General features: G+C 44.9%; 1 protein-coding gene across 1 annotated transcript in view; it reads left to right on the forward strand.

The window, feature by feature from the left end:
* The window catches only part of ctnnbl1 (catenin, beta like 1), a 225,288-nt gene that overhangs the window by 80,313 nt on the left and 120,750 nt on the right, over positions 1-24,225 (forward strand). Inside the window, exons 7-8 of the mRNA XM_072514654.1 lie at positions 17,430-17,521; positions 20,817-20,889. Of these exons, the coding sequence (XP_072370755.1) occupies positions 17,430-17,521; positions 20,817-20,889 (165 nt within the window). The remainder of the gene's footprint in view (positions 1-17,429; positions 17,522-20,816; positions 20,890-24,225) is intronic.

The following is a 24,225-nucleotide window of genomic DNA, read 5'->3' on the forward strand; positions in this document are numbered from 1 at the left end:
CTGAGACCCAGTGCAGTGGGAAGAAAGAAGGTTTGTTGTTACAGATTGTATACACTGAGCAAAATCCCTTCATCTCAGCTAAAACAAGGCAAAAGCTTGGACTGATAACTCATCATGTACGAAAGTGATTTACAGTGTTTGCATGGCACCAAGCCATTGACTACTGAACAGATCCTGACCGTATACCAAGTTTTCACATGTTTTGAATGTCTTCCTGGTAAATATCATCCTGAAATAGATGAGAATGTGAGACTAACTCGGCATCTTCCGAGGAGAGTTCTAGCTGCCCTGAAGCCCACCCTGAAAAACAACATAGAAGAACTTGAAAAGATGGGAGTAATCAAAAAAGTGACAACTCATATAGACTGGATTAGTAGCATTGTAGCAGCGAAAAGAGTGTGCACAGAGGACTTTGTGGACTAAAGCTTTTGAAGAGACCATGCTATCTTGTGCCAGCCATTGAAGGTAGTTTGCTGCAACTTGCCATGACAAAGGTCTTTATCACTGTAGATGCAAAGGATAAATCCTAGTGTGTGAAGTTGAATGAAAGCAATTTACTGACTATGTTCTGGACGCCATTTGCGAGGCTGAGCCTGCCATTTGGCATTTCTCCTGCTCCGGAAGTATATCAATGCAGGTGGCATGAGGTGGTCAATGATCTTCCAGGAGCGGAAGCCATCGGGGATAACCTGATAGCTTATGGATGGAAAGTGGTATCACAGAGCATGATCAGAATTGAACAAGACTTTACGAAAGAGCTCATCAGATGAACCCAACGCTAACAAGAAAAAACTGCAAATGAAGATGACTGAAGACCAGTACATAGGTCAGGTACTGACAGTAAAAGGACTTTGCCCTGATCTTGGTGGCGCATGTTGTAGCAGTGCATGAAGTAACCGACAGCTAGTGACAACCCTAGTGCTGAAGTACTATGTATGATGCAAATGACAAAGTCACTCTGCAGTGTGATGCAAGTGAAACAGAACTTGTAGCAAACTTCATATAAAGACACCCAGTTGCATCCTCATCTAAAGTGTTAACCCAAACTGAATGACGCGAGCATAGATTACGAAAGAGTGCCTGGCTATTACAAAGAAAATTACAGCACAGGAACAGGCCCTTCGGCCCTCCCAGCCTGTGCCGATCCAGATCCTTTATCTAAACCTGTCTTTGCTTGTGAGCATTTTAATCAGTACCTGTTTGAGAGAGAGAATCGGTGGTAAAGTCGGATTACAAACCATTTCAAAGCAGCTTCTCAAACAACCTGTCTATTCTGAAGCGTTTGTAAACGATGTTATTTTGTTTGCAGAAACATTTGAAAATGGCAAGGGAAGCTGATGTGCATCACTGGCATGCTGTCGAGAGCCATAATCCCTTTGAATACAGTAGATGATACTAGAACAGTGTGAAATCTTCCGATTCACTGAGCAGCAACAGCACAACATGGTCTGGAAGTCAACAACCCTGCAGAGATATTGCATCTGACAGACAAGCATCTTGCTCTGATCACACAAACGATGCAATGAGATGAAACTCCCCAAGTGCTACTAGAAGTAGTGATGAATGGTTGGCCTGAAACAGTCAAGGACCCACCTGTTCCTATTACAGAGTATTGTGTATACCAGGACAAAGTGATCACCCAGGATGGCACAAAGGAACTGGAATCATCATCCCTAAAGAGATGAGAAAATAGATGCTGAAGAAAATTGTCAAGGAATTAAGTTCCTAAGGATGACAACAGCCAGTGTAATGATCATCAAGCTAAACAGGTAAACAGGCGGCAGGCAGCACAGTGGTTAGCACCGTTGCTTCACAGCTCCAGGGTCGCAGGTTCGATTCCCAGCTTGGGTCACTGTCTGCAGATTTCTCCCCGTGTCTGCGTGGATTTCCTCCGGGTGTTCCGGTTTCCTCCCACAGTCCAAAGATGTGCAGGTTAGGTGAATTGGCCATGCTAAATTGCCTTAGTGTCCAAAAAGGTTAGGTGGGGTCACTGGGTTTTGGGGCTAGGGTGGAGATGTGGTGCTCATTCCAAGGGCCACGCCGACTCGATGGGCCGAGTGGCCTCCTTCTGCACTGTAAATTCTATGATCTATGAAGTTAATGAGCCACTCATGACATCCCAGATAGACTATGGATGAAGAATGGAATAGATCTCTTCGGAACTGACTATCGCGTCACCATTAACTACTATTCGGACTACTGGAAGTGACACAAGCTGATGTCATTGGCTATCAGTGAGATCGCAGAATGCCTGAAAGCACACTTCAGTTGCCATGATGTTCCTGATATTGTGATGAGTGACAATGGCCTTCAGTTCACAAGTCACAAATTCAGAAACTTGACGAATGATAAGGAAACTGAGCGAAACACATCTCCACAATCGTACCTCAATCGTATATAGTGAAAGTGAATACTGTTGATACTGCAGATACATACACGCAACTGGAGAAGCTGTGCCTTCACAGCAGGCAGCTGAAGAGGAAGAATTTGATTTTTGCCAATTGAACAAAGAATGAAACGACCATCAGTCCCAGAGATTAACTGCTCCCCAATGAATGGAACAGATCAGCAGCAACACTCACTATGGCAATGACATTCCTCAAAGAAGCAATGGCATTCCAGGAGCCAGCGGATACCAGGCGAGCAAGCGGCAACAACCCTCATGTATACCATTAGAAGATCTGGATACTTTAAAGATTGTGTGCAATGTGTTTAGAGACAGACAGTGGCAGTAACCGTTTTCTATTCACGTGTGATGACCATCTGTAGAGATTTTGCATGTCGGTAACTTGCAGCTGCAGAGGATAGTATATGCAATGTGTTTTTTCTTTTTATAAAAAGGGGGATGTTTGTAGAATGCCTTTGTGTACTGCTACTTGTGCACTGTGGCTTTCCATAATCATGTGACCTGAGGTCATTTTTGGTAAAACAAAAACTTCAGACAGAAGCCATTTTACGCACTGTATCGGAAATGCCCACCCCCTTCATCCTTCACACTTTCCATGTATCTTCCTACTACACCTTCACTGCAATGGCTGTCTCATCTCTTCCACTTTGAATAAATCACTCTCTCACCCTTGCTCCATGGTCACTCATCTCATCCTAAAATATCTATTCACTCTCCATTCTTATCGGGCTCTGAGAAAAACATTAGTCCAAGTCCAGGCTTTTGGAAGAGGTTGAAGACTTCAAGTAAATGATTTGATCAAGTAATTAAAGGACAATTGAATGGATAAGTTTCACCATGGGACTGCAAAATATGTAATGTTTGATTTTTTTTCACTTGTGTAAACCTTTATTTTAACGATGATGATGTCTAATAGAAAAATAAAATAAGAAAAATTAGAATGCTATTTGGTGGATTTGTGAATCTAGTAAGCAGATTTTAGGGTTTATGGGTACAGTACGCTTCAGCATTAAGGTAGCAGCAATTGTATGTTAACTGTGTGACACTTAATATTTAAAATACCTGTCACATGGCAGCTATGGATAGTTGTGGCAAACACTAGGAGGCATTTCTGAATGGTCTTTTCTCTATTCATTGACCTTTTCAAACAGCCAAACTGAGGTTCAGGAATCAAGGCGAGTGTATGAAGTACCAGTGCATTGTGTAGTGCAGTGAGTTGTACGTTGTATACAAATGTATCATGCATCTTAATTTTTTCATTCATATTATTAGTGAAGTTTGCATGGTTTAATAATTATGAGACTATTTTTCATGGGAGTTTGCTTATTGTGTGATGGGTGTTAGAAATTGTTATATTTATATTTATTGCATTAATGTTATTAAAAAATGAAGATGCATACAGCCAGTGTGTCTGCTAATGCTGTGCTTAAAGAGTTGTAAAAATGAGGTAATCCTTGATTTTGCAGAGGCAGTGTTCTGCTGATAGATTTGAGGAGCTTTTACTTGTTTACAGATTGGTGGCTAATTGAATCTTGTCCTGGAGGTCACTGGGGTGTGGATAATAACAGATGGGAAATAATGTATTCATCAGAACCCTGTAATTGTTCTATCCTTCTGGTTGCTTTATCTGGTTGCTTTATATATAACCTGGGGGCTTCTCAATTCAGTGGATGGACCACACAGTGTCCTCGGTCAAGGCGAAGGGTGGAGGGGTTTGCCTCCTTGTCAACTCCCCCTGGTGTGGCGGCCCTGGCAAATTACTGCTCCCCGCACCTGGAATACCTGACTGTGAAGTACCGCCCATACTACCTTCCATGGGAGTTCATTTCTGTCATCATCACAGCGGTCTTCATCCCACTCCAGGCGAAAGTGAAGAAGGCGCTTGATGAATTATACACCGCTATAAACAACCTTGAAACGGAATACTCTGAGGCCTTGTTCATCATGGCCGGGGACTTCAGTCAGGCCAACCTCAAGAATATACTTCCTAAAATTCCACTAACACATCTCCTGTCCCACCAGGGGCCCTAACATCCTTGACCACTGCTACACAAACATCAAGGCGCCTTCCACTCCATGCCCTGACCACATTTTGGAAAATCGGACCACAAGATGATACTCCTTCTCCCACCATACAAGTAAAAACTTAAGTGAGAGGATCAGATTAAGAAGTTCATGCAATGCTGGTCCGAAGCAACGCAAGAGCTCCTATGCGAATGCATGGAGTCAGTGGACTGGTCCATATTCAAGTGCTCATCAGCCAACCTGTAAGAATATGCCACTACCATGACTGACTTCATCAGTAAGTGTTTTGAAGACTGCATGCCAAAGAAGGCGATACGTGCATTCCCCAACCAGAAATCTTGTTTTAACCAGGAGAATCCGTTCCCTATTGAAGTCCAGGTTTCAGCCGTTCAAGACTGGATGACCCTGACCCAGTCAACAAATCTAGGTACAACCTCCGCAAAGCCAGCAGGGATGCAAAGAGACAATACCAGACTAAGCTAGAGTTGCAGAGTAACGACACAAACACTCGTCAGTTGTGGCAAGGCTTACACAATATAACAGGCTACAAAGCAAAGCTGAGTAGAATCTCTGGTAACAGAGCACCCCGTCCGATGAACTCAATGCATTCTATGTTCATTTTGAGCTGGAATCCAATTAACTATTGTCAACTGCCCCAACAGCCTCCAGACACACCCATACCTACTGTCACACCCTCAGAAGTTAGATCGGTCTTGAAAGAGAAACTATGGAAAGCAACGGGTCCTGACGGAGTCCCCGGTCGTGCACTCAGATCCTGCGCGGACCAACTTGCGGGTGTATTCGCAGACATCTTCAACTTCTCCGTTCCGGGGTTCCCACCTGCTTCAAGAAGACCATTATCATACTCGTGCCAAAGAAGAACCAGGCAGTGTGCCTCAACGACTACCGACCAGTGGCCCTGACAGCTATCATTACGAAGTGCTTCGAGAGTTAATCATTTAAAAAAATATATATTTTATTAAATTTTTTCCAAACAATTTTTTCCCTCTTACAAAGCAAATGTAACAGTAAAGAAATTTTAACAATAAACAAATAACTAAACCCCATAATCGTTTAACATAAACTAAACTAAACCCTCCCCCGGGGTTGCTGCTGCAGGTCGTCTGACTTCCCTCTAACGTTCCTCTAGGTAGTCGAGAAATGGCTGCCACCGCCTGGTGAACCCTTGAGCCGATCCTCTCAGGGCAAACTTTATCCGCTCCAGTTTAATGAACCCCGCCATATCGTTTACCCAGGCCTCCAGTCCGGGGGGTTTCGCCTCCTTCCACATGAGTAGGATCCTACGCCGGGCTACTAGGGACGCAAAGGCCACAACGTCGGCCTCTTTTGCCTCCTGCACTCCCGGCTCATCCGCAACTCCAAATATAGCTAGCCCCCAGCCTGGTTTGACCCGGGCCTTCACCACCTTCGAAATCACTCCCGTCACTCCCTTCCAATACCCCTCCAGTGCCGGGCACGCCCAAAACATATGTGCGTGGTTTGCCGGGCTTCCGCCGCACCTCCCACATTTGTCCTCTACTTCAAAGAACCTGCTCAATCTTGCTCCCGTTACATGTGCTCTATGTAGCACCTTGAATTGAATCAGGCTAAGCCTGGCGCATGAGGAAGAGGAGTTTACCCTGCTTAGGGCATCAGCCCACATACTTTCCTCAATCTCCTCCCCTAGCTCCTCTTCCCACTTTCCTTTTAGTTCGCCCACCAACTCCTCCCCCTCTTCCCTCATCTTTCGGTATATCTCTGACACCTTGCCCTCTCCGACCCACACCCCTGAAAGCACTCTGTCCTGAGTCCCCTGTGTCGGGAGCAGCGGAAATTCCCTCACCTGTTGTCTAGTAAACGCCCTCACCTGCATATATCTCAGGAAGTTTCCCCGGGGCAACTTATACTTTTCCTCCAATGTTCCCAAGCTCACAAAGTCCCATCTATAAATAAATCTCCCACCCTCCTAATTCCCAACTGGTGCCAGCTCTGAAATCCTCCATCCATTCTTCCTGGGGCGAACCTATGGTTGTTCCTGATTGGGGACCCCACCAGGGCTCCCCGCACCCCTCTCTGTCGCCTCCACTGTCCCCAGATATTCAATGTTGCCGCCACCACCTGGTTCGTGGTAAACATTTTAGGTGAGAACGGTAGCGGCGCCGTCACCAGCGCCTCTAAACTCGTCCCTTTACAGGACTTTCTCTCCAGTTTTTTCCACGCCGCTCCCTCACCCTCCATCATCCATTTACGTATCATTGCCACATTGGCGGGCCAATAGTAATCGCCCAAGTTCGGTAGTGCCAATCCTCCTCTGTCCCTGCTACGCTGAAGGAACCCCCTCCTTACTCTCGGAACTTTCCCTGCCCACACGAAGCTCGTGATGCTCCTGTCTATTTTATTGAAAAAGGTCTTAGTGATTAGTATAGGGAGACATTGAAATACAAATAAGAACCTCGGGAGGACCGTCATCTTAATTGCCTGCACCCTGCCCGCCAGCGACAGAGGCTGCATGTCCCACCTCTTGAAGTCCTCCTCCATTTGTTCTACCAGCCGTGTCAGATTAAGTCTGTGCAAGGTTCCCCAGCTCCTAGCGATCTGAATCCCCAGGTATCGGAAGTTTCTTTCCACTTTCCTTAGAGGCAGGCCTTCTATCTCTCTACTCTGGTCCCCTGGATGTATCACAAATAATTCACTCTTCCCCATGTTTAGCCTATACCCCGAGAAATCCCCGAACTCCCTCAACATTCGCATAACCTCTATCATCCCCCCCCCGCTGGGTCCGACACGTATAACAATAGGTCATCTGCGTATAGCGAGACTCGGTGTTCTTCTCCCCCTCTAATCACCCCTCTCCATTTCCTGGAGTCTCTCAACGCCATGGCCAGAGGTTCAATTGCCAACGCGAACAACAATGGAGACAGAGGGCATCCCTGTCTTGTTCCCCTATATAGTCGGAAATACTCCGATCTTTGTCGACCCGTAACTACACTTGCCGTTGGGGTCCCATAAAGAAATTTGACCCAGCTAATAAACCCGTTCCCGAACCCAAACCTCCTTAACACTTCCCATAAATACTCCCACTCAACCCTATCAAATGCCTTCTCTGCATCCATTGCCGCCACTATCTCTGCCTCCCCCTCCACTGGGGGCATCATTATCACCCCTAATAGTCGTTGCACATTAACATTCAGTTGTCTCCCTTTTATGAACCCTGTCTGGTCTTCGTGCACCACCCCCGGGACACAGTCCTCTATCCTCGATGCCAGTACCTTTGCCAGCAATTTGGCGTCCACGTTCAATAATGAAATAGGTCTATAGGACCCGCACTGCAACGGATCTTTATCCCTCTTCAAAATTAGCGATATCGTCTCCTCCGACATTGTCGGGGGTAAAGTCCCTCCTTCCCTGGCCTCATTGAACGTCCTCACCATCAACGGGGCCATATTTTCTGTAAAATTCCACCGGGAATCCGTCTGGTCCCGGAGCCTTCCCTGCTTGCATGCTCCCCAGTCCCTTAATAACCTTGTCCACCCCAATCGGTGCCCCCAGGCCTACCACCTCCTGCTCCTCCACCCTCGGGAACCTCAATTAATCTAGGAACTGCCGCATCCCCTCCTCTCCCTCTGGGGGTTGAGACCTATACAGTCCCTCATAAAAGGTCTTGAACACCTCATTTATCTTTCCTGCTCTTCGCACCGTGTGTCCCTTTTCGTCTCTAATTCCTCCTATCTCCCTCGCTGCTGTCCTCTTTCGCAATTGATGAGCCAGCAGGCGACTAGCCTTTTCCCCATATTCATACCTCCTCCCCTGTGCCTTCCTCCACAGCACCTCCGCCTTTCTGGTGGTCAAGAGGTCAAACTCCGTCTGGAGTCGTCTCCTCTCCCTGTACAGTCCCTCCTCCGGGGTCTCTGCAAATTCCCTATCCCTTAAAATCTCCCCCGGTAATCTTTCCCTTCCCTTGGCCTCTGTTTTCCCTTTGTGGGCCCCAATGGAGATCAGCTCTCCTCTGACCACCGCTTTTAGTGCTTCCCATACCACTCCCACAGGGACCTCGCCGTCGTCATTGACCTCCAGGTATCTCTCGATACACCCCCGCACTCTTGCACACACTCCCTCATCCGCCATCAATCCCACATCTAATCGCCAGAGTGCTCTCTGCTCCCTTTCCTCTCCTAATTCCAGGTCCACCCAATGTGGGGCATGGTCCGAAACCGCTATGGCTGAATACTCAGCTTCTTCCACCCTAGAGATCAACGACCTTCCCAAAACAAAAAAATCTATCCGGGAGTACACTTTATGGACATGGGAGAAGAAGGAGAACTCCCTAGCCCTAGGTCTAAGAAATCGCCATGGATCCACTCCCCCCATTTGGTCCATAAACCCCTTAAGCACCTTGGCCGCTGCCGGCCTTCTTCTGGTCTTTGAGCTGGATCTATCTAGCCCCGGGTCCAGCACAGTATTAAAGTCCCCTCCTAAAATCAAGTTTCCTATCTCCAGGTCCGGTATACGCCCCAACATCCGTCTCATAAATCCCGCATCGTCCCAGTTCGGGGCATATACATTAACCAACACGACCTCCATTCCCTCCAACCTGCCACTCACCATTACATATCTACCTCCGCTATCTGCTACGATGTTCTTTGCTTTAAATGCTACCCGTTTCCCCACCAAAATGGCCACCCCTCTGTTCTTTGCGTCCATTCCTGAGTGGAACACCTGTCCCACCCATCCTTTCCTTAACCTAACTTGGTCCGCCACCTTTAGGTGCATCTCTTGGAGCATAACCACGTCTGCCCTTAGTCCTTTCAAATGCGCGAGCACTCGGGGCCCTTTTAATCGGTCCGTTCAGGCCTCTCACGTTCCACGTGATCAGCCTCACTAGGGGGCTACCTGCCCCCCTCCCGTGTCGACTAGCCATTACCTTCTCTAGGCCAGTCCCATATCCCGCCTCCGCGCTCCCACTCGCTCCCCCAGCGTCGCATACCATCCCCGTCCACCTACTCTTTAGCCATTTCCTTTTGGTTTTCCGCAGCAGCAACCCAGTTGTGTCCCCCCCCCCCCCCCTTCCCCGTCCCCCCCCCCCGCTAGATCTCTCTCTAACGTGATTGCTCTCCCCATATTACTTCCGTAAGTCAGCTGACTTCAACTGACCCCGGCTACTCCTGCTCACTCCTCGACCCCCCCGTGTGGGGAACTCCCATCCGCCTTGCGCCTGTCTTCCCGCCATATTCTTTCTGGCGCGGGAACATCCCTTTACCTGACCCGCCTCTTGTGGCGCAGCTCCCTTTCCCCTCCCCCTCCCCTTCCTCATTCTCCATCTATGTCCCGTCTTTCCCCCCCTTACCGGCGCCCACATTTCCCAATGTCTCCCCCCTTCCCAATTTACTTCTCTATTAACATCAACCATAACATTAACAATAACATTTCCTGCAGTATCAGTCCCTCAATTCCGATCCAATTTCTCCTCTTTAATAAAGGTCCATGCTTCCTCCGCCGTCTCGAAATAATGGTGTCTCTCCTGATACGTGACCCATAGTCTTGCCGGCTGCAGCATCCCGAACTTCACCTTTTTATGGAACACCTCCTTGTCTCGGTTAAAACTCGCCCTCCTTCTCGCCACCTCCGCACTCCAATCCTGGTACACCCGTACCACTGCATTTTCCCATCTGCTACTCCGCACCTTTTTAGCCCATCTCAGGACCTCTTCTCTATCCTTAAGGCGGTGAAATCGCACGATCATCGCCCTGGGTGGTTCTCCCGCTTTTGGTCTTCTCGCCGGGATCCGATGTGCCCACTCCACCTCCAAGGGGCCTGTAGGGGCCTCAGCACCCATCAGTGAGCTCAGCATCGTACTTGCATAAGCTCCACAGTCCCCTCCTTCCACACCCTCAGGGAGACCCAGTATCCGAAGGTTCTTCCTTCGCGCTCCGTTTTCTAGGGCCTCGATCCTTTCAGTACACTTTTTATGAAGTGCCTCGTGCGTCTGTGTTTTGACCGTCAGGCCCAGGATCTCGTCCTCATTATCCGTCACCTTCTGCTCCACCACGCGGAGCTCTGTATCCTGGGTCTTTTGTGTCTCCTTGAGCCCCTCAATTGCCTGTAGCATCGGGGTCAGCACCTCCCTCTTCAGTAGCTCCACACACCGTCTCAAAAATTCGTCCTGCTCGGGCCCCACTGTCGCCTGAGCTTTCTCCTCCGCCATCTTGTGCTTCTCCCTTTTTGTCTCTTTGGTCGACGATTCCTCGCGCTGCAGCCGCCGCCGCCGGTATTTTCCTCCTTCGTTGGGGGGGACTCCCTTCTCACTCACCCCACACCGGGTTGCGTCGCCCAAAAATTTCCCGTTGGGGCTCTTAAAAGAGCCCAAAGGTCCGTCGGAGCTGGAGCCGCCGAAACGTGCGGCTAGCAAGGCATCACCGCAACCGGAAGTCTTCGAGAGTTAATCATGAGACACGTCAACTCATCCTTCCAGATTGCCTTGATCCACTGCAATTTGCATACCGCCGCAACCAGTCCACAGCAGAAACTATCTCCCTTGCCCTACACGTATCCCTGGTGCATCTTGACATCAAGGACTCCTACGTCACACTCCTGTTCAATGACAACAGCTCTGCCCTCAACACCATAATCCCAACCAAACTCCAAAGCCTAGGTCTCGGCTCCTCCCTCTGCAACTGGATCTTCGACTGCCTGACCCACGGACCACAATCAGTAAGGATAAACAACGACACCTTCTCTACAATAGTCCTTAATATGGGGGCCCACAAGGTTGTGTACTTAGCCCCTTACTATACTTAGTCACACACGACTGTGTGGCAAAGTTTGGCTCCAACTCCATTGACAGGTTCACTGATGACATGACCATAGTGGGTCAGACCGTAGTGAGTCAGGGTACAGGGGCACTTAGTTGCATAGTGCAATGACAACAATCTCTCCCTCAGTTTCAGCAAAATTAAGGAGCGGGACATCGACTTCAGGAAGTGAAGTGTTGTACACACCCCTGTCTGCATCAATGGTGCTTTGGTGGAGATGGTTGACAGCTTCAAATTCCTAAGTGTAAACATCACCAAAATCTGGTTCAGCCACATCAATGGTACGACCAAGAAAGCACAACAACGCCTATACTTTCTCAGGAAATTAAGGGTATTCGGTATGTCCACAATGACTCTTACCAATTTTTACAGATGCACCATAGAAAGCATCCTATCTGGCTCATCACAGTTTGGTATGGAAACTGCTCAGCCCAAGACCGTAAGAAACTACAGTCATGAACACAGTCCAGTCCATCACGCAAACCCGTCTCCCATCCATGGACTCTGTCTACACCTCCTGCTGCCTTGGGAAAGAGGGCAGCATAATCAAAGACCCCTTCCACGAGGGTTATTCTCTCTTCTAACCTCTACCATTGGGCAGAAGATAGAAAAATTTGAGAACACGCACCAACAGATTAAAAAAACAGTGTCTTCCACACTGTTACCGGACTCCTGAATGGCCCACTTATGGACTGAACTGATCTTTCTACGCACCTTCTCTACAGCTGTAGCTCAATATTTTGTGTGCTTCACCCGATATCTATGTATAGGAGCTTATAACTTGTATATATCATATGTCCTATATTTTTCATGTATGGAGTGATCTGCCTGGATTGTATGCAGAACAATGCTTTTCACTGTACCTCTGTACACTTGACAAATCTAAATCTGTTTGCCACTCTGTCAATGTTTCCTGAGCACTAGCTTTCATTCAACACTGCTTGATATGTTAGATTTAGGTTACTTTTTAAATAAAGTCCGAGTATCAATTCAGACTGACGTTTGTTTTGGATTTGTACATTAAGGGTGGCAGAGTGAATGGCATTGCAGCCTCACAGCGCCAGGCACCCGGGTTCAATTCCGACTCTGGGTGACTGTGTGGAGTTTGCACTTTCTCCCTGTGTCTGCGTGGATTTCCTCTGGGTGCTCCGGTTTCCTCCCACAGTCCAAAGATGTGCAGGCTAAGTAGATTGGCTATGCTAAATTGCCTCTTAGTGACCAAAGATGTGCAGGTTATGTGGGGTTACAGGATAGAGTGCTGGAGTGGGCCTGGGCAGGGTGCTCTTTCAGAGGGTCAATGCAGACTTGTTGGGCAGAATAGCCTCCTGCACTGTGGGAATTCTATGATTCTATTATTTTATGGGGGGAGACATAAAATATGCATTGGGTACAGGTGATGTAGTTTCTTTTTACAATAAATTTAGAGTACACAATTCATTTTTTTTTCCAATTAAGGAGCAATTTAGCGTGGCCAATCTACCTAGCCTGCACATATTTGGGTTGTGGGGTGAAACCCACGCAAACACGGGGAGAATGTGCAAACTCCACACGGACAGTGACCCAGAGCCGGGGTCGAACCTGGGACCTCGGCGCCGTGAGGTATCAGGGCTAACCCACTGCGCCACCGTGCTGCCCACAGGTAATGTAATTAAGGGGAGGAGCCAGGTCTGTCTGTCGTTTTAGCTTGCCATTGGTCTGCCAAGTGTCTTTCAGTTTGCTCCTGAAAGGATCTCTCCAAGGGCTCTGGACAGAGAAAAGCAAGTCATCTTGATTGTTAACTTTAATTCTAAATAAAGTGATATTTCAACTATATTTGTTTGTTTAATTGGAATATACAGTGGCAGGTGTAGGGAATAAGTTAAAGTTTGTTTTAACATAAAATATACTTATTGGTAAGTATTATCACTCCTGAGATACAGTCACCTTTCCTCACAGTTTACAAATTGCAAATAATTTTATCATCATCTGGGATCTTAACTGTCATTAGATAACATTTTTAAAAAAAAATTGTTATAGCTTAATATCGAGAATATTAAACATTGATAAATTAGTATGTTTTCCTGGTGAATTGTGTGTTCGGCTACTCTCAGACTAATGTGTTAACATAGATTTGAAGAGCTTATTCATTTTCATTATTTACCAAATGCACATCTCGCTGCTCAGGAAATAAATGGTAGGCAGGAATGACCGATCTCTTTTTTGAGAGAAATATTTCTAGTTTCCTACTGGAAAAATCAAGAACAATTTTATTTACAAGTTCTGCTCCATTCAGCTGTATCAGGTTGGACAATCTGTTTTAATTGTGTCGATGGAAAGTTGCAATAGGTCACTTACTGGTAGATTTTTCACAACCTGTTTAAAATACCAGGATTTTTAGAAGTTTGGAAAACATTGATGTTCTTCATTGATTTATATTTGGGTACAGAGTTGAGAAGTAAGTGCAGAATGCATGCAGTGTCCCCAAATGAGATTGCTTAAGAAAATGCAACTGCTTGAGACATTCATAAAGGGGGATATATTTGATGGCATTCTGCTAGTCACCAGTGTTTAAACTTGATCCCTGCTGTTTAGTGCTAAAATTAATTTGTTTCTTTACACAGCTGGCAGCACTGGATCATTCTTTACATTTTGCCAGATTTCTGTCACAAGCACATTAATGAAAAATCAATAGCCTAAAAATTGCCTGATTAAAATAATTTCTTGTGTGCCAGTATGTCCTGTCTGCACAGATGCAAACCCATCTGCGTACACACTTAGCACAGGGAATGAAGCGTGGATTCTATATGTGACACTGTTTTATAATACATCAGGTTGATTCAAATAGTTTGGCCTGAATGTTTGAGATGTTGAATCTTGAGTTTTTCAAAGCTTGGAATTAGGATGTGCAAACATGCTTTTGGATATCAAAATGAACAATTAACAATTGTGTTTGAGAAAAAGGCTACAGATATTATAAAAGGGAATGCCAAGGACTTTTATAAGTATGCTGATGGTAAAAATGTGGAGAGGGATAAAACTGCTCGGGGATAAAGGCAACAATCTAATTGTGCGAACTTAATACTATGGCAGAAATATTAACTACGGCAGCAGTTTCTACAGATGGCAGAAATAAGAGTGTCGGCTTATTAGAGGGGCTTGTGGACCAAACATTTCTTGAAGAGATGAAGAGATAATCAGAATGCAATCAGTGTGGGTGAAAAGAACACCCAGAAGCACTGAACACCACATCGACGAGCAGGCAAAAGAGGACCCAGAGGCAGCCAACGACAACGCCTCGATCTATCATTTTTTAGTTTATTTTATTTGGCTCTAAAATGTACAGGGGAAAAAGTTGATTGTTGAGTAACTGGTGAGTTACTCAGCTTAGAATACATAATTTATAAAAGTTAATTTATGAAAGGACAGTTCAGCTGAGTGGAATGTGCACCCTTTGGAATGTGGGAAGTCAGGGACGTACTGTGTGCCCAAGAAGATAGATGTGCACCCTTTGGAATGTGGGAAGTGAGGGACGCACTTTGTGCCCAAGAAGATAGAAATCACTTTTACCAGCCAACGTGTGTTTTTAGTTGCCCCAGTACAGAAAGGACATTCTGTATGCTTGCTATCACAGAATCCCAGAATTGTTTCCGCACAGAAGGAAGCCATTTGGCCTGTCATGTCTGTGACAGTATCAAAATGAGCAATTCACCTAGTGCCATTTCCCCAACTTCTCCCCATAACCTTGCCTATTCTTCCTTTTCAGATAATAATGCAATTCTCTCTTGAATGTCACAAATACCTGCACCACACGCACAGGCAGTATATTCCGGATCCTAACCAGCTGCTGTGTGGAAAGATTTCTCTGTGTGTCTCCATTGTCGCCTTTGTCAGTCTCTTTTGTCAATTCCCTTAAATATGTGCTCTCTCATTCTCGATGCATCCACCAGTGTCCCATATACTCTGTCCAGATCCCTCATGATTTTGAATAACTCTATCAAACCTCCTCACATTTTTCTCTTCTCCAAGGAAAACAACCCCAACTTCTCCATATCTACGTAACTGAATGTCCTCATCGTGGAACCAGATTTTTGTGAATCTTTTCTGCACTTTGTCTAATACCTTCAGAATTGAATGCAATAATCCAGTTGAGGCTGACCCAGTGATTATATCCTATGTCTGTAGATTCCCATGGGATGAGAAAATATAGTTATTAGGGAAGACTTGATATTTTATTCCACTTGAACAAAAAGGCCAACAGGATAATAGATGTTTTTAAAATCACCCAATTTTGAGCTTCAGGGAAATTTGTAGTTACTGCTACTTAACCCTCGTCAGTTACAGGCTATTTTTAACAAAACTACTTCCTTTGATTAGAGAGTCAGTGATGATCTGGAGATTTTTTAGCACTGAGCAATTCAAAATGGACTTTTGCCATCGGTAGTAGTTGTGGTAGAGCCCATTGTAACTTTTTAAGGAAAAATATATTAACATTTGAAATAGGAAGATACAGATTTCTCCAAGCATAGATTCAGTACAAATGCACCAAGTTGAATAGACCTTTTCTAAGGCCTAAATGTTTGTGATTCCAAAGTTGCATTACAAAACTCTCATCTTCCCATATGTACAGCTCAATCCCAATCATTTTTTTATTTATGTTTTTATAAATTTAGAGTACCCAATTCATTTTCTCCAATTAAGGGGCAATTTAGCGTGGCCAATCCACCTAGCCTGCACATCTTTGGTTCTGGGGGCGAAACCCACGGAAACACGGGGAGAATGTGCAAACTCCACACGGAGAGTGACCCAGAGCCGGGATCGAACCTGGGACCTTGGTGCCGTGAAGCATCAGGGCTAGCCCACTGCGCCACCGTGCTGCCCACTCAATCCCAATCATGATGCAACACCTCTTACTTTACATGTCTGCATGATTGGTAGAAATCAGTAATGTTTAATTTGGGACTGAGAAGAAAGCTACCGATCAACTCCACTTTAGTCACAAGATTCAGGTTTGTAGAGTTCTCGACTCTGTTGTATTTAATGGATGTGAACCTTGGTCTTGTGATAGCTGTTCATATTGACATGACTGAGGGTTTTCCCTTCTGTACACCCAATTTTGAACTTCAGGGAAATTTGTAGTTACTGCTTCTTAACCCTTGTCAGTTACAGGGAAACTTGACAGTTGACCCTTGCCAAAAAACCTCCAATTCATTTTTTAACCGTAATATAAATCTATCCCTTCAGAATAGAAAAGCTGTGTTTCAGTGTGGATTTTTTGACTTGTCAGTCAATTGAAGAGCATTTCATCCAGATGCAACATGATTAGGGTAATGTGTATAATTCTGCTTAATCGCTACTTTGCTCTTTTTCCCTTCTTTCCTCCCCACCAATAAAATTAATTATCATTGACTTTGACAGCACGTTGACAGCACACTTGAATTGTATCTTCGCAATGCAAATGATCATGAATAACTGGCTACATGGACCTTTCTTTGCTTATTCCCTTTCTCGATGGTCTTCCGATATGGATGCAAGAGTTGGACCGATTGTTCATATGTGCTAGTTTTATGTTCGAGCCAAGGACAGAATTACATTTGTCAAAAGACTTAAATACAGAATTAGTGTTTCAATGGTTCTTAGACATATCATGGTATTCTCAGCAAAAGGCCTGAGGAAACTTGCTGCAGCCTCAATGATGTCAGAAAGACGAATGTTGGTCACTGCCCACTGTTTTGGGAGGTTACTGCTTTGTTTCTTGTAGATAAGCTTGAAAATTCATCTCTGTCAGAGGAATTTGGATTAATTGAGACTTCAGCGAACCAGTGCAATCTCTTGTGATTTTGTGCTGTGATGTATCTTTTCAGCTTCTGGAAAATCTTGGGTTTGTGAAGAAATTGCTTCTGATCAACTCCACACTTTTGCAAGGTTTCTGGATTTGCTATGAAAAAATGCAAAGTGATTATTCAAATTTTGTAAAATAATGATTTAAAATATATATGTATAAAAAATAACATTGATGTAAATGACTAACTCCAAATTAATACGTAAAGGACAGAGTGGAGGGATGCCTCATTTAAATGTTCTACTTGAAAGAAGCAGACACATGCTTCCCCAAGAGCTCAACTACATTCAGTAGGTCAGCAAAAGGTTTATTGTCTTTTATAATTTGCTTCGGAATTGTGTATTCACTCTGCCTTCTCTTTTTCACACAGCTATTATTGAGAACTTAGCCGAATTTCGCCCTGAAATGTGCACTGAAGCAGCTCAGCAAGGTCTTCTGCAGTGGATGTTGAAGCGAATAAAGGTGATGCTTTATTAGAACCAAACTTCCCTTCCTGGTTCTTGTTAACTGATAATGTGAACAGTGATCTCTCTCTTCAGGTGCTGTCCCTCTCTCTAAATCGATGAGCATCAACTCTCCTTAAAATAAAACGCTTGACCCCACCACCCTTGCACATTGCCATCCCATTGCCAATGTCCCTTTCCCCTTCAAAATCCTTTAGTAGGTTGTCATCTCCCAAATCTGTTCTCTTCTTTCCCATAACTCCATGTATGAATCCCACTAATCAGGTTTCCATGCTACCAAACAGCACACATCAAGTCGGAAATGACACTTGTGTGACTGTGACAAAGGTAAACTTTCTTTTAATCCTCTCAAACTGTCTGCATCCTTTGACACAGTTAACGAACCATCCTCCTCTCACGTCCCCGTAGTCACCCAGGTGCATGGGACTGCTCCCAGCTGACTTTATCCTTCTCAATCTGAGCTGATTCTATTCTCATCTATCTAATTGTAGCCAGGGAAGCACTTTTATGGTTTCTTTTCCTCCTTTTGCATGGTAAGTTCTGATGGCCCCAGGGATCCGTTCTTGGTCCCCTCCTATTCCTTATTCACAAGCCGCCCTTTGGTGACATCATCCAAAGGCACGGTGTTGATTTTCACACGTACACTAACAATACCTCACCACCTCCTCGCTTGACTCCTTCACTCCTAAGCTGTCAGACTTCTTATCCAACATCCAGTCGTGCATGAGCAGGAACTTCCCCCAATTAAATATTAGGAAGACCCCACTCCTAACTCTGTTCCCCAGTTACAGTCAGAGATTAAGTAAATCTGTGCAGATCCTTGGTGTCACATTTGACCCAAGAAGTACTCCCGACCTCCTGTTCATGACTTCAGTAAGACTGCCTATTTTGCAACATCGCCTAACTTCACCCCTATCACAGCTGATCTGCTGCTGATATCGTTGTGCTTTTGTTATCTGCTGACGTGACTATTTCAATGCACTGAGTCTTCCATATCCTACTCTCCGTAAACTTGAGACCATCCAAAATTCTGCTACCCATGCCTTATCTTGCACCAAGTCCCTTCCACTATCTCCCCCCGTGTATGTCGACCCAAGAGGGTTATTCATCTGTGGAACTCTGTTCCCAGAGAGCAGCGGAGACTGGTCATTGAATATAGTCAAGGCTGAGCTTCATTTTTGATAAACAAGGAAGCTAACAGTTAAGGAGGGGTAGACACAAAATGGAGTTTAGCCAGAATCTTTTCGAACAGCGGAGCTGGTTTGAGGGGCCAAATGGCCTACTTCAGCTCCTAATTTTTGCTGTCTTGTGTTGTGAAGTGGTCCTAATAAAATTGCTTTTTACTCTCAACTTTAAAAATGTTTGAATTAAAAATAAATAAATTTAGTTCACACAAGCCTTGGTAGATGTGTCAGGTGTGAAATACAGTCGTGATGAAGAACATGCCGAGTAACGTATATGTAAGCTTATCATTGTTCAAATGTTCAACTAAGAATTTGCACTGTGCAAGACAATAAAAGAAAGGAATTACCAGATCGGTTACAATCATAGCCAAAGGAATTTGGTTCAATTATGCCATGTATTTTCACAAATATATCACAACATGTAATTTTCAGGCTGTTCAAAATTTTATTGTCTCCATTATTCCACAATAACCCTGCCGCAGAATGAAATTGCAACTTTAGCTCAACTACAATTGGCTTGCACATTAATGATAGCTTTGTGCGCTGGACTTAATTGCATTTGTATCAGTAGAAGTTCCATGTAGGTGCACACATTACACACTTCTTGCAAAATTTAACAGTTTATTCTCTTAATTGTGCTGTAACTCCCTGCTTGTTTGTTTTAATTTATTTTCAACTGCGGAAGATTTTATGCTAAGCTATATATTTTTTGGTTTGTAAACTTAGTTAATATAGATCAAAAGTTGAACGCCGAGTTGAATCATTGGTACATTTGAGTAATACGTTTTGGGTTCTGCAATGAACATTTCCCTGGTGGGAGAGAGTAATTCTGATAGTATGTCAACTGGTGCCGCAGTTCCAAAGACAGGAATTAGTCCTCCATCTGTCAGCAAATGATTGATTATTGAACTTAAACAAGGTGACATGAGTGGCACAGTGATTAGCACTGCTGCCTCACAGCGGCAGGAACCCGGGTTCAGTTCCGGCCTTGGCTGACTGTCTGTGTGTTTGCATCTCCTCCCTATGTCTGCATGGGATTCCTCTGCGGTGCTCTGGTTTCCTCCCACAGTCCAAGGATGTGCAGGTTAGATGGATTGGAAATGCTAAATTGCCCCTTAATGTCCAAAAGGGTAGGTCGGGTTACTGGGATAAGATAGGGGCGTGAGCCTTGGGAAGGTGCTCTTTTCAAGGGTCGGTGCAGACTCGAGGGGCTGAATGGCCTCCTTCTTCACTGTAGGGATTCTATGGTAGGTAAAAAAAATTATCATTACACTGTATAAAAAAAACTTTAAAATATTTAATAAATTGGTAAGTTGCAGCTATTTGTGTGGCCATCTATTTAAACATTTGGGGATAAAATGATTTGTGTGGAACATCTGACCTGGCGGGCACTATCTTCTAAAGGTAATTATTTTTCAGACAGAAATCCCTGTAATCTCTGTAGCCTGACTCTACAAATATGTAAAATGAGCAAACCCTTTGAAGTGGCTATTTTAAATTCAACATCATATCTGGTGTAAAATAAATATTTACATTGTCTACATTTTCTTACATGTGGATATTTTCTATTATGTGTTGATTAATTCCAATGGATAGATCCTGAAGCTTTTCCCAATCCTGCATGCGCTATCAGATTTCTGCTGAAGGATAATAATGTGGTTTAACATGGAGTCTTATTTCTGTTAGAACAAGAAGTGACACAACAAGTTGATCTGTAGAAGCTGTGAAACACATGCAAATGTCTGTTCCAAGGAGCAATGAATATTGTCAGGTTCTCATTGTTATTACACAAGCAAAATATGGTAGATGCTGCTGAGCCCTTGGTTTCCCACTGCTCTCCACACCTATCCCAATGAGAGCTGAGATGTTATTTTCATGTAATTTGATTTGGATCTTGCTGCTACATTGATGCTAGAACATTAATCTGAGGAAATGTTTGGGCATTTGATGCTTTTAACAAAACCAACTATCGCTCACCAACCTATTGGGTTAAATGGCATCTGACAACCAATATAAAGAGCAGGCTATTTCTAATTGTATATTTCTCAGCTGAATATGGTGAATTTTGCAATATGCTGACATAACCAGTTGAATTCTATTTGAAAACAGGCCAAGATACCTTTTGATGCGAACAAGCTTTACTGCAGTGAAATTCTTGCCATTATGCTCCAAAATAATGATGGTACGTTTATTTTCTGTGAATTTTTGGGAATTGAAACATGTGAAAATAATGGAAATGAACAGATGGTAAATAATTTCCTCATCCGAACTCCATAATGGTTCTGTCCATCTGGTTGCTTTATCTGTACATCTGTTCATCTATTTGCCACTCGGCTGTCAATGTTTCCCAAACACCAAGTTTCATTTAACACTGCTTGATGAGTTAGCTTTAGGTTACTTTTAAATAAAATGTATTGTAGGAGTCCTAGTATCAATTCAGACCGACATTTGTTTTGGATCTGTCTGTGAAGGGCGGCATAGTGGTCGCACTGCTGCCTCACAGTGCCAGGGACCCGGGTTCAATTCTGGCTTCGGGTGGCTGTCTGCATGGAGGTTGCATGTTTTCCCCGTCACTGCGTGGGTTTCCTCCGGGTGCTTCGGTTTCTCCCACATCCAAAGATGTGCAGGTTAGATGGGGTTACGGGATAGGGTGGGAGAGTGGGCCTAGGTAGGGTACTCTTTCAGAGGATCAGTGCAGACCCAATGGGCCAAATGGCCTCCATCTGCACTTAAAGAGATTCTATGGATATGGAAGAAATAGCCATCAGTAAAATCTTAGGAGTATTGGCTTTTGCTTGCTGGCAAACTGATATTGCTCCATTTCTCATTGTTTAATATCTTAATAATCTTGGAACTGCCTTGCAGATAAAATTGCTACCACCATTCAGTCCTGATGAAAACCGGTCAGCTGTGCATGCCTAATAGGGCAGCTTTGTTGTCTCATGATGCAACCTGCCTCTGATGCTACTCCCAGATATACCTAGCAACCAACCATCACCTAAGGGCTAAGGGGCAGAACGGTAGCACAGTGGTTAACACAGTTGCTTCACAGCTCCAGGGTCCCAGGTTCAATTCCCGACTTAGGTCACTGTGCGGCGTCTGCACGTTTTCCCCGTGTCTGTGGGTTTCCCCAGAGTGCTCTGGATTCCTCCCACAGTCCAAAGATGTGTAGGTTAGGTGGATGAGCCATGATAAATTTCCCTTAGTGGCCAAAAAGGTTAGGCTGGGTTACGGGGATAGGATGGAGATATGCTCTTAACTGGGGCTCTCTTTCCAAGGGCCGGTGTGGACTCAATGGGCCGAGTGGCTGCCTTTTGCGCTGTAAATTCTATGATTCTATGATGCATGCCAGTTAATGACAACAATGTCCGTGTGACTGCACTGGTCACTTTTCTTGCTTCCCGTTGTTGTAGGACTTGCCTGCTTTTGCATGATCCCAGAGGCAAAGAGGATCCAAGAGCTTTGGGTCGGTTGGTAGCTGCAATGGATGCCAGTAAAGGATGTTTCTCTGCTTTTTGCCTTTTGCTGCAGTGCACGCTGCATCACCGTTGTGCTATATCTACCGAAAGCACCAAACAAAGTCTCACCCTTGATGCCACAATGGACGTTGTTTCACTCTGCCAACATTTTTCCCTCCACTGTGAGATGGAGCTTGGCATTCGCAACAAGAAGGGGTGGAAAGGGCTTAAGTAAGAGGCTGGAGATCCAGGGAGGACTTTGATCAGACTCCAGCTTTTTCACGAGCGACATATTAGCTCGGACCAATCTGGTAAAGATGATGAGTCAGGTCGCAATCTATGAACCCCACCGTCGCCTTTCAGTGAAACCATAAAAACAAAATTCGATATTATGAGCAGCGCTCAATTAATAATCACTCTTCTAAATAACAGATTGAAAGCAAAAGTAGACAGTACCCTTGGCTGTGAGTAGATGTTTATTCTCAGTAACATCATACAGCAGAACCTCGAGTATTAGAAGCCACTTCGGCTTCATTGATTTCAAAAAGGCTTTTGATAGTGTCCATTAGCAACTACTCTGGTACATTGCAAGATAGAGCAGCATCCTGGAGTGGTATGTTAACATCTTCAGAGCCTTATAGGATTCCAGCTGGACACCCCTGTCTCTGTCAACACTATCCTCACAAGGCTACTACAAGGCTGCAAACTATCTCCATTCCTTTTCCTCTTGATAATTGTTCTCATTATGAGGAAGGCAGTGGTAGGTGCAGACTTTGTAATCCCATGGCAACACCACCAGTTAATGGACCAAGGCATTGCCTTGCTGGCCGAAGAATTGTGCGAGTTCCAAGTCATGACCACCAGTCTTGAGAGTAGAAGCGCCTATGTAGGTCAATGCATCAGCTGCCAAAGGACAAAGCCAATGATGACTGGATAGCAACAAGGCCCTTCCATCACCATCAGGCAACAAAACATCAAGGGCGCCAACCACTTCTGCCTAGGAAGTAACATTTCCAGGGATGGCAATGTAGCGATCAATGTCCACAGAAGAATTGGCAATCAGTCTTCCAGCAGTTCCACACCGTCTGGGTAAACAACATGGCCAGTAATCTGCAATTCTACATGCCCATTGTAAGTATCAGGTATCAGTCGCATTCTATGCCAGCAAGACGAGGAAGAGAATAACAAAGGTTTCGACTAAGTTGGGCATCTTTAACCAGTGCTGCCTACGTAGAATCCTCAGCATCAATCACATGGAAGGACAACATCACCGAGGAAGAGCTGCTACAGAGGACTGGTCAGGGAAGCCTGAGGAACAACATGACAGAAGTGACTGAGGTTGGCAGAGCACATACTTTGCCTCCTTGACATACTCCGGATGGCAGTAGGATGGACACCACCAAATGGAAGATGATGACTGGGCAGGCGGAAGAACACCTTGTGGCATACATTCAAGGAGGTTCTTTATGAAGTGGGCACCATTTGGGCTAGCATTAAAGATGTTATGATAGATTGGGTCTGGTAGCAGAGTTTTGCTGCCCATTGGGACCGAAGGAAATACGTACAAATCTTTTATTCACATTATTGATCTCAGATTAATGTCAAAACCTAAATGATGCTGCTGCTGCTTAGAGGGTAATGGCTGTGCCTCTTGGGCAGTGGCTGTCCCTCTTGGGCAGTGGTTGTGCCTCTTGGGCCGTGGCTGTATAGTAGAGGGTTAAGTACGCAGCCTTGCGGGCCCCCGGAATTGAGGTCTATCGTGGAGGAGATGTTGTTGTTTATTCTTACTAATTGTGGTCTGTGGGTCAGAAAGTAGAGTATCCAGTTGCAGCATGAGAAGCCAAATCCTAGGTTTTGGAGCTTTGAATGAGCTTGGCTGGGATTATGGTGTTGAAGGCAGAGCTGTAGTCAATAAATAGGAGTCTGATGTAGGAGTCCTTATTATCGAGTTGCTCCAGGATGAGTGTAGGGCAAGGGAAATGGCATCTGCTGTAGACCGGTTGCGGCGGTATGCGAATTGTAGTGGATCTAGGCGTTCTGAGAGTATGGAGTTGATGTGC

Source organism: Scyliorhinus torazame, chromosome 8 (assembly GCF_047496885.1).
Source record: "Scyliorhinus torazame isolate Kashiwa2021f chromosome 8, sScyTor2.1, whole genome shotgun sequence".
Classification (NCBI taxonomy): Eukaryota; Metazoa; Chordata; class Chondrichthyes; order Carcharhiniformes; family Scyliorhinidae; genus Scyliorhinus; species Scyliorhinus torazame.